Source organism: Python bivittatus, unplaced genomic scaffold (genome assembly GCF_059951505.1).
Source record: "Python bivittatus isolate LINGU-HERP-01145 unplaced genomic scaffold, Pbiv_v1 ctg000410_np1212, whole genome shotgun sequence".
Taxonomy (NCBI): domain Eukaryota; kingdom Metazoa; phylum Chordata; class Lepidosauria; order Squamata; family Pythonidae; genus Python; species Python bivittatus.
In genome coordinates this window covers 16217034-16228838 of record NW_028277067.1, presented here as the reverse complement: position 1 = coordinate 16228838, position 11805 = coordinate 16217034, and the positions used below count along the sequence as shown (strand labels likewise).

Below are 11805 nucleotides of genomic sequence, written 5' to 3'. Positions count from 1 at the left end.
TAGGTAGACTCAACATGCAACCGGTTTAAAATTCCTCATTCTTTATTTGTTCTTCATATGCTCAACAGATTAGTAGTTGAGTAACCCAGTTTTTTAGTATTTTACAGACTCTACACTCCCTTAGCATTTGTATTTGTATGAGCAAAACAAATTATATATTAAAGTAAATCTAGTTAAAATAGAATATAGCTAGATTTACTTTAATATGAATTTTTTTTTTGAAGTTAGTACTCTGAATTTCAAGTATTCAAAGGATTAGCAATTAAGTATAAGGACTTTAGCATTTCATCATCAACATTAATATCTTGACGGAGGCAGTTCTCTCTTACTTTGTGTAATCTTTTCAGACGTCGTCTTTTTACAGTAGGAACATTTTAACGTGAATATACAAATAATAGAATTGAAGAAATGAGCACACTATTATTTAAAAGTAGGCAAAGTCTGGAAGATAGTGCTATAAAAGTTTTTTTTTTTAATCTGTTCAATCGTGTCACAGACTCTTGGTTTCTAGCTTGATGCCTTAACCACTACATCAAACTGGCTCTTAAAAGTAATTTGGTTTGATTTAAAAGTACAGAATCCGTTTTTGTTGGGAGTCATTTGCCTCCAAATTTTTGGATTAAGGAAGCTATAGAATGGTACACCTGCTGTGCTAGATCACATTGCTAAACCATAATTCACACATTGAATGACTGCTTATCACAGTGAAGCACATTACTGTTTCTTTTATTCTAATGAACTAACTTTAAAATGTCTCCCCAAATAGAGCATTTTCTGAAGGTAGAACTTACTTAGCACAAGTTACTTTCAGATTCACAGATGTTCCAACACTCAGCATGGCTGGTTGTTTTTCCAAACTCTTGCAGAAAACAATGGCACTCTGTATACATTCTCCATGATAAAAATAAGTGTCCTTAAAGTATTTTCACTTAGCTCTCAAAATAAAGGATCCAGAGAGATTTCCTGTTGATCTTCTGGTTTTCTGAGGAAGCTGAATGATGTAATCCACCTCCTACCCAAATCCCAAAAGAGATCCTGTTATTAATCATTTCTCCTAGGGATCTTTGCCTTACTCAGTGTTCGTTGAGTTGGAAAACTAGTTGATGGATTTGAAATCCTTTTCAGGAAATGCATTTTGAGAGTCTGTAGGGGCACATTCATGCACAAATAATAACAAATGATTTGCAGATGTTGTATCTGCTGATACATCCATATATTTACCTTCCAAACTCTGCTTCTGTGGTATCTTGGATCTCTTCCAGACAATTGTAATGATCACTCTTTTACTCCCTTGGTCACTCATTTTGATCTCTAAGGAAAGAAATCTCTTGGACTATAAACCATTACTTGACCTAAATATTACAAAACAAAGGAATACAAGACTAACCCATTAGCTTGTGGATGGTAATGCAATTATTCCAACAAGCCATAAGGATGAATGTTAAGAAAATAAATTTATGTTTAACTTAATAGGGAAGAAGTCTTCTACCCAGTCTGAAATCCTAATTGAGAAGGTTCCCCGCACCCCCCAAATTTAGCCAGGCAATATCACTATAACTCCTACTGAACAATTTCTCATCCAAAGTCAAGGAAGATCAGTCTGAAATTGAAAGAGCCACCCACTGTAAGGCAGGCAGCATCAGGTCACAAGGGTCAGTTTCCCTTGTTCAGATAGCAACCTCATGATGATGTCACAATCGCCATCATTTCTATTTCTGGCAGGCAGCATCAGGCACAGTGGTCAGTCTCTCTTCTTCCCATGAGAAACATCAGCCTTGGGGTGTACTGAATTATCACTGAAGCAGGTAAGAGCAGCAAGATGGACTCTTCCTTACTTCCTCTCTGAATCAGGCAAAGATACCAGGACTTATCCCTGTAATTTATTTCCCATGGATGAAGGCATATAAAAGCTCATCTCTGAACCCCCCACCCCCACCAAGTACAGAGAAGCTGCATGTTTCTACAAGGCCACACACAGGTTTGAGAGAGTGTGAGATGGAAAAGCTCCTGTGTGAATTAGAGGGGCTAGTAGAAGATTTGAGATATATGTTTAAGAGAAAAATTGTGACTTTAATCCAGTTATTATGTAGTAAGTTTTCCTGACTCCAGATTGAATTTGGTCTTTCTAATTCACAACAGTGACAATATTTTTTACTTAGGCTTCTTTGAATGGCTCAATATGTGCCAGATGCTTTGGCCACTTTAGAGGTACCTGAGATGCTCTCTTATTTGATGGAATCCATGACAGAAGGAAAACTCATAAGATAGCACCATCAAAAGCTCAAGAATAATTTAAAAGTGGATATTTCTGAGATATTTCAGACATGGACTAAAGGATTGGAATCTCTGATAATGCCTCATCAATGGCTTCATGTTCTTAAAACATCATTATGGTAACAATGGATTTGAGATTAAAATTGATTTATACATAAATTGTATTTGGAGTGATTTGGACTCCCCAAATAATGTATCAGTAGATTTATAGGAATACATTAAATTTGTTAACATTATATTGAATTATATACCAAAACTTTGGAGTTTGGCTGTTTATTAGGAATTATGGATGAATCACGCATGGAGGGTGGGGCTAAAAGAATTATACTGAGAAATTAGAGAAGCTATATTATATCATATGTTAAGGAATGGCTTTGGAAATGTGTAATTTATCCTTCTTGGGAAAAGCCTTCTTTTCTACTAAGCAAAGGAGGAAGCAATATGTGTTACCTTGGCAGAGATTTTATGATATTTTACAATAACATTTTTTATCTGATTATACTATAGCACTATGTGGTATTTATTAGTAAACCAGTGACTATTGATAAGGTTAAAGATAAGTTAGATGAGACAAAGATACTGACTCATTTCATTGGTGGAAAGACCATTTATTTTCATATATAGATGTCTTTTTCCTTTGAGTAGTAGAAAATGTTTTTCATATGGTGACAATGATGAATATCTAGGTTATGACAGATAGGTCAACAGAAATGGCTATCATCTCCATCATCAACATCATCATCTGTACATGCATAAAAATGAATAAATAAATATCTAGAGAATGTGAGATTTATTTATTTTTTTTTTGCAAACAGTGGAAGTCTAGCAAGTTTCTAGGCAACATAAGATGTTCAGAAATTTGTTGATGGGGTGTGAAGAAGTTTTTCAGCTGCAACTAGTAAAATAATAAGGGGACCCCTAACCTTTTTCAGAATTTACATCATATACTTTTCTGTAGGCAACATTTCTTCCATTCAACAAGAGTCACCTGACTGGTAGAAAATAATGAGGTGGTAGGTTCAGGTACATCGTTCAGGAGCACTTTTATATGTTAGATATCACAGTACCTGCACTGATAAGTCTGGGTTATGTCTTTCATTGAATCCGGGAAAATTTTTTCCCAGGGTAAATTTCTTAGAAGTTTCTTCAGAGATATAGATGAGGGGGAAGCCTTTCAGAAATGAAACCACAGGTACACAAACTGGACTCCAGGCAAATGGGACCTTCTGGCAACACAAACTCCCACTCCACATCCTGAGTCTTTCTTTGTAGAAATGTTCAACTGGTAAAAATCTATCAGGTTACTCTCTGTATTAAAATGGCTATATTCTACTCCGGAATTTTTCTCCTAATTATATATATTTTCTAAAATATAGACTTTTTGACTTTTCTAAAAGAAATTGGAGCAATTAATGCCCAGTATCTTGTAGTAAGTGATCGTTTTGTATGCATTTTCCCCTAATTTATATAATCGCTCTGTAAATAGGCAAGGAGTCTTTTTTAAAAAAATACAGACACCTCAGCGTTGACTCTCTAACACAGAACTTATTTGATGCAAACATTTATATGTAAATTCCTTTCATGTAAACTCTTTTCTTAAGCATACAATTGTTTGCATTCTTCAGTAGAAAAATCTCTTCTTTTTTTTCCACCAAATTTGTGTGTGTGTGTCATTTTTTGACCGGAGAAAAATCAATCTCAGTAGATTTTGATGCCGGACTTTAAGACACTACCCACATTTTCTCCTGATGCAATTTCTGGTAGAATCTTTGCATCTCTATTGTTATTTCTTATTTTAAAAAGGAAAGATATATACTGCAGTGAAACAGGCCACTTCCTCTACTTCATGGATGAGCAGGAAGATAAAAGCAATGACTGGAATAATGTCATCCAATGTCAATCAGAAGTAGGAAATATTATCAGTACTGATAGTAAATTAGCTAATGTGAGTTAGAGTTACATTTAGAGACTCCTGGGAAACTGAGCTTTAAGATTACAAAGAGCAATGTTCTGAAATTAGCAAATCATAACTATGATGGGATAGGTATGGTTAATTTCCTGGCTTCCTGAAAAACATACGTGATGGAAAACCCAAGGAAAGATTCAGTTGAATTGTAATTCAAAATTTTAAATATATATGAACCTCATATTTTTAATAATTATGCTATTTATTGATATATCAGCCACATAAATCTTCCTGTATTGCTGGAAAAATGGTTTGTGCAAATTGTATTCCACAAAAATTCTAAGTGTGGAATTTATTTTGATCACCAAACATATATTGAGTTACATCCAGTTTTTCCATGAAGAATTTATAAGGCAGATACAAGAAAAAAGAGGAAAATTATGACAAAACATTTTATATTTGCATAGAATAGAAACACAAAGCCATGGCATATTGGACAGTTCTACTGAACCTTTTTTTTTTGTTTTTTTGTTTTGGACTAGGTAAAACATACAAAGCAGATCACAGTGAAAACAAATCAGAAACAGCACACATAAATTTTACAGAAGAGGTAAGGGATTGCAGAGAGATTGCAACATCCAAGCAGCCAATATCAACATATTTTCAAATCAAGTCCCTAGTGTCCAGCAAATCATCACGCAAATTTCTGAAATCCAACAATAAACAAACAGAAAGAGCTGGAGTTGTATTTCGATCTTGGCATGAAGATGCTGTCTAACGTGGTTCCCCACCATCATCCCAAACAGAATCTGCTGCTATTACTACTAAATAGAAAAAGTGCTGAATTGACACCAGAGCTTTCTATTTACACTTATAACATGACTATCTAATAAATGGAGAAGAAATGGGTGGTTTGGGGTGACTTCTGGCCAAAATTACCATTTTACCATAAAGTTGTCTGGTGGCTTTGTGAATTTCTTTGTTTCTTAAAGTATAGATGAGGGGATTGACCAAAGGTGTCATCACTGTATAGAAAATGGAGAATATTTTATTGAGATGTGTCAGAGTGGGGGAGTCTGGCAACACATAGACAACGATTATCGTGCCATAATAAAGGCAAACTACCATGAGATGAGAAGAGCAGGTTGAAAAGGCTTTTTGCCTCCCAAAGGTGGATTTGATTTTGATGATGGTGCCAATGATGCATATATAGGAGATGAGGGTCAGCAGAAAGGGAGGAATTACAAAAACAAAGCTCAGGAAAAATGTGATGATTTCAAGGAGACTTGTGTCAGTACAGGACAGTTTTTCTAGTGGATGGAAGTCACAAAAGTAATGGTCTATGACATTAGGGCCACAGAAGGATAATTGAGCCACAAGAGCCACCGGAATAGCATTACATATCAAACTATTTAGCCATGTCACAGCCATAAGTTGGAAACAGAATTTCTTATTCATAATAGAAGCATAGAGCAAAGGTCTACAAATTGCTAAATAGCGGTCATAAGACATGGCAGCCAAAAGATAGGTTTCTGTACCTGTGCAAAGGCTAAAAAAATGATATTGGGCTATGCATTCACTCACAGTAATAGTTCTCTCACCAGTCAGCAAGTTGGCTAACATTTTGAGCAAGATGTTAGTGCTATAGCAAGTGTCCAAGCAAGTCAAATTTGCCAGAAACAAATACATTGGGGTGTGAAGATGCTGATCAGCCACAATTAGCAGAAGGATGAGAAGGTTTCCAGTTATTGTAATCAGATAAATCAGCAAGAAGAACCCAGAAAGGAGAGGCTGTAGCTCAGGGAAAATTCCCAAACCCAGAAGGATAAATCCCCTAATGCCTGTTTGGTTTCTTTTTTCGATATCCAGGATCTCCTCCATTCGTGAAATGTCATATCAGTGCTAGAATTATAAGAAAGAAAAAACATTTTCAACTCTAGAATTCTGAAGCTTTTTTTTTTCGAGAAGGAGAAGGACGAAGAGAAGGAGAAGGAGAAGGAGAAGGAGAAGGAGAAGGAGAAGGAGAAGGAGAAGGAGAAGGAGAAGGAGAAGGAGAAGGAGAAGGAGAAGGAGAAGGAGAAGGAGATCCAGCACATGTGGATAGCTAATGTAGCAGGAAATGTTATTTTGCCTGGAATAATACAACTCTAAGCAGCATTAAAAACCCTTTGTTCTTTTCTTTTGTGATGTGATGAGATACTTACAGTATGAAAACCATGCAGTATAGTTCAGGGGATCAAGTCATTCCTGTTCTCCTGCCTCACCCAACCAACCAAATCTACTCTCTACATATTGTATTAGATTCTGTCGTTGCATATTTGGCTGTCTCTCCATACCCTTAACAGTATTCATCATCATCATCATCATCATCATCATCATCATCATCATCAAGAAGAAGAAGAAGAAGAAGAAGAAGAAGAAGAAGAAGAAGAAGAAGAAGAAGAAGAAGAAGAGCAGCAGCAGCAGCAGCAGCAGCAGCAGCAGCAGCAGCAGCAGCTTATTCTAAACAAAGTTGCTCATTGTATCAAATACAAAAACTGCCTTCTGAGATCAGGGTGAATCAAAATGAAAGCATCTTATGTCTTAGCATTGCCCAATGTTGTTATGCAAATGAATGCCATGAAAGAGGGCATCATTCTCACAAAATATATAATACTTTTAATTGGAATTTACCTGCAGCACATATAGTCATATAGTCATACATGTTCCATGATTCAATAGATTTATTCCTCCAAATTATTCCTGAACAATCTGTACTCTAAAATAGCTTTCCATAAACATTTAAAATAATTAATCCTGGGAGATGCGGTGCTGATTTTCTGGTTTTCTGATGCAACCAGATTTTGAATCCCAAAGGAGATCCTAACACCCACTTTAAAACTTTTCAAAAGATTTATCCTCAAAGCCATTAGGATCAAATTCATACACAGATCAAAGTAATGTATGATACTTACTGATCGAATGCTGGATGCTGAAGATGAAGAGTGCTTGTTCCAAGGTATCCACAGGAATAGTGAAGGAGAGGAATCAAGCTGGTAGCTGCAACAGAATGATGGAACACCTGCCTCTTTTTTAAAGTGTGTCACAACAGATGTGAAAAGGGTGTGGCACTTTGATTGCATAGTCACAGCCAGCATCTTGCCTATTTCAGCACACACACCCCTTGCAGACACCACTGTCTTGTTCATTCTCCCCTGGAAAAGACAAGAACTGCAGACCTTCCTTTTATCTAAATGAGGAGGCCTGCCTATAAAGCAAGAACATTCTGTGTTTCCAGGCTATGATTGCTAGATAGTATACTTGCAAGCTATTTCTTTTTATTCTCTTGGAATTTTCTTATTTTTCCTTTGGAATTTTCTGTGAATCAGAAAGTTCCTTATTTCCCCTTGAAATCTCCACTGAATTTTGGTCATCAATCAACAGTAATAAGACATAAAGACAGAGGAATGAACCTTTAACCTAGAATGCCACTGGAGAAAGTTAAAGGTCAAATCCACCCAAACACAGGCAAGCCCACATATCGGCCTATGTTGTGTTGATGAAGGTGGAAAAACACTATTATTTTTATGCCCTTATTGCATCTGCATAATGGCTTCTGGTGGCCTTTTTTATAAGATGAGCAGCTACTGTGAAGAATGTTCTAGGCATTTGATGTACAATTGCTCAGATCCATTCTAAATTTGACATTAACTGGGTAGGTGTAAAGTCCTGGTTGCCTAAGAAGAGTTAAAGCCAATGAGTTTCAAACAAGTGAGTGGGGTTCTTGTGGTTGTTACCAACTGTATGTTAGACCTTTATCTCTCCTTGCTGGTCAAGGTCATCCAGGAATTGACTTGAACCTGGCTTCAGATGGTAGGAAATTCATACTTGCATGAGGAGGTAGTCTCCCACTTCTATTCAACACTTCCAGAAGGCCATTGGGTGATATAGTCAGGTATCCTATGCAGATGATACCCAGTTTTATATCTCAACCTCTGGCTGGAGAAGTGATGCCGTGAAGGTCTTATCTGGGTACCTGGAGCCTGTAAGGGTCTGAATAGAGAGAAACAGATTCAGCTAAACCCTAGTGTGGCTGTAGATACAAGGATACAAGGAACTTCTGTGTTCAGGGATTTTCTAATATTTGTCTTTGATGGGTAACACTAACCCAGGTGAAACTTATGGGGGTCTTCCTTGACTCATGACTCTTGCCCAATGAGAAAATGGTAGCTATAGTCAAGAGATATGCAGATGTTATAATGGTAGGCATGTGCAAGGAGGATACTGGAATGGAGGATCAAGGTTATCAGGAGGGAGGGGGAGCATTCCTGGAGAGGTTACAGAGCAAGCGCGTCCTCAGCCTGCAGTAGGACCATGAAAAGATAAAGAGGCTGAAACTGGCCCCTCCCTAGAGTCCCACAGGGTACAGCCACTAGTTACTTTAGCATAAGTTTAGTCTGCTGAGATTCTATTAGGTGCAAGCTAATAAAGGAACTATACTGGACTGGACTGCCTCATTGTTGTTCTTCATCTGGCCCTGACAGATGCACAGATACATCTACTATGGCAATTACATCATTTTTTGGATTGGAAGGTTATTCTGTTGGTCATTCACACCTTAGGTTCCTTTGGATTACTACAATATGCCTTATATGGGGTTGACCTGAAGGCCATGCAGAAGTTACCGCTGCCTCAGAATGCAGTAGCAAAATCTCAATGGGTACATCCTCTCTTGTCCATGTGACTCCTATATTTCATGAGTTTCACTTCTTACCATTTGGCTTCCAGGGGCAATTCAAGATATTGGTTATCATCTATGAAACCCTTCATGGCTTGGAGTCTGGATAACTGCAGGACTACCTTTTTTCCAATTGTGTTTGCCAATCTGATAAGACCTGGCAGGATTTACATGGTTTATAGTCCATAAGCAAAGTAGTGTCATCTTACAGGACCCTGGCAGTGGGCCTTCTTTGTGGTCAGTTTCACCCCTTAGATTATCATTCCCCATGCACTGATGATGTTACCTAGCAAAGTAATGAAATTTCTGCAAGTAAAACAAATCTCAGAGAATGCTAAGAACCCAACAATATTTATCTTTATTTTGCTATCTTCAATCAACCCAAGTTGGAACAGATACAGCAGGTATCAAAGGGCCATGTCTAGTGGATGAAAGTGACATTTAGAAATCAGAGACACAGAGGGTGCTCTACGCTATTGATGCACTTGTACAAGAAGACAAGTTCTGAGCATTCAGGAACAAAAAAAGAGTCACTGCTAAGAACAGAAAAGGTTGATCCCTGAAGAACAAGGGATGAAAATGTACGTACATTACAAGAAAACTAAGAGAAATGCTGTGAAAGTTGGTGACTTCTATGAGTAGCAAAGTAAACATTGCAGTGATCATAGTTCCCAGCTCCAAGCGCACTAGGCAAACAGCCAGTGTTAGTGCATTCCTTTCAATGTGTATTCCACATTGAGTGCCTCCTTACTCCCTTGTAATCCCTTCCTCTCCAATCTCTCTGCTCTGTGAGGGGGAGAGGTCAAGCACGGTAGGGATTGCCTACCTGCTTGTTTAAACAATCTCTCAGCTCTGCAAAGGGAAGGGGGAAGAAAAAAAATGGCTCAGGGATAGGACAGCACATACTGTACTAAATGACTGTAATGGTGAGCACATGACTGAGAAAGAGACACTGCAAAGATCGTAAATGTGCATCTTGATCGCAAAGTTATTTTTTCAGCACCGTCATAACTGCAAATGGTCACTGCACGAGGCAGTCAGTAAACACGGTCTATCTGTAAAGGCAAGACTTTTGAAGTAAACATGAGGCTTTCACACACATGCACAGATGCACACACACACACACACACCTGTATTCTACAATGTCATAAACCTTGCTTGCTTACAGCAACCCACATACCCCAGACATTTCCTTCACAATATTGCAGCTTTGAACCAGTTTCAAAGCCCCATATTCTCATAGTATAACATTCTCTTACACAATATCAGACTCTTCCAAGATTATCATTTGTTCCATGATTTTTTGATGCAAATATCCTTAGTCATGCAGCATTTTTAAGAATAGAATTCATTATGGTTTATGCAATTTATTTTCAGCTTCTCTAGGGAAAAAAATAACAACTAGCAAAATTAAAACAAGCAGAAGTAAACAAGCCAATGAAAACAATGTCTGTGGAAGAGCTGATAAAACACATCCAGTAACAGGGGAAAATTATAAAACAAGAATTTTTTTGCACAAAACAGTTTTATTTTGATTCCTTGAGGAATTATTATTTAAATAACTTTTACCATTTTTAATTCCTTTAAATGCCCAGGATGACTAAAAGACATAACAGGTACTTCTCTAAACAGGTATGATAAAGAAGACATTAAAATTATCAGAACCAGATCATTAGAAGTTTATTAAAAAATATCCAGGGCAACACATTTTGTAAACATATGTTATAAGCAGCACTAAAATCTATATAAAAGGTTAAGAAACTGCCCAGGAATTTGTGAAACCCAACAGAATGTGGATACTAAAACTGGAAGAAACTTGACAAGCCAACTAGCTAATAGAAATAAATGTTTTTGCATGATGATGGAAGGCCTTCAAAGAGACTGTAAAATCTGTTAGGAAACTGGTGGTAGAACCCCATTTTGTTGATTCCATATTTAGCAGGAATCACATCAGTTACACCCTCCCAAACAATGTCAGTTTACTGTAAACTCGTCTGAAGGCTTTGTGAACTTCTTTGTTTCTTAAAGTGTAGATGATGGGATTGGCCAAAGGAGTCAAAATTGTATAAAAAATGGAGAAAAATTTATTGAGATGTCTCAAAGTGGGTGTGTCTGGCAACACGTAGACAATGATTAATGTGCCATAAAAAAGACAAACCACCATGAGATGAGAGGAACAGTTTGAAAAAGCTTTTTTCCTTCCAGTGCTGGATTTGATTTTTATGATGGTGTTAATGATGGAAAAGTAGGAAATGAGTATTAAAACAAATGGGAATGGAGCCTCAGTGAAGGACAAGAGCAAGATGACATGGTCCATATGGCTTGTGTCACTACAGGAAAGTTTTTCCAGTGGAGTCAAGTCACAAAAGTAATGGTCAATGGCATTGGGGCCACAGAAAAGTAGCTGAGTAATCAGAAATACCAAGATGCCACTAGCTAACAGCCCATTGACCCATGCCCCAGTGATAAGCTGGAAACATAATTTCCTACTCATTATAGAAGGATAGTGCAAAGGTCTACATATAGCCAAATAACGGTCATAAGACATTGCTGCAAGGAGGTATGTTTCAGTGGCTGCACAAGAGCCAAAGAAATAATACTGGGCTAAGCATCCACCCATAGTAATAATTCTGTCTCCAGTTAACAAACTAGCCAACATTTTTGGCAAGATACTTGAGGAATAGCAAGTCTCTAGGCAGGACAAAGTCCCCAGAAAGAAGTACATGGGGGTGTGAAGCTGTTGGTCAGCCACAACCAGCACGATGATGAGGAGGTTCCCACATATTGTCACAAGATAAATTACCAGGAAAAGGAAGAAAAGAAAAGGTTGCAGCTCAGAGGGGTTCCCCAACCCCAAGAGGATAAATTCTGTGATGCCAGTCTGGTTTCCTTTCTCTGCATTCAGCAT

The 11805-nt window shown here is 37.5% G+C and overlaps 2 protein-coding genes across 2 annotated transcripts; both read right to left on the bottom strand.

Annotated features, from left to right (window-relative positions):
• Positions 1–5062: 5062 nt before the first annotated feature.
• LOC103056836 (olfactory receptor 1E16-like) lies at positions 5063–6061 on the bottom strand. The gene has a single exon (XM_007443462.4). The coding sequence runs from the start codon at positions 6059–6061 to the stop codon at positions 5063–5065; it is 999 nt and encodes a 332-aa protein (XP_007443524.4).
• Positions 6062–10851: 4790 nt separating this feature from the next.
• On the bottom strand, positions 10852–11805 carry LOC103057072 (olfactory receptor 11A1-like). The gene has a single exon (XM_015890965.2). It carries the CDS (start codon positions 11803–11805, stop codon positions 10852–10854), a length of 954 nt encoding a protein of 317 aa, XP_015746451.2.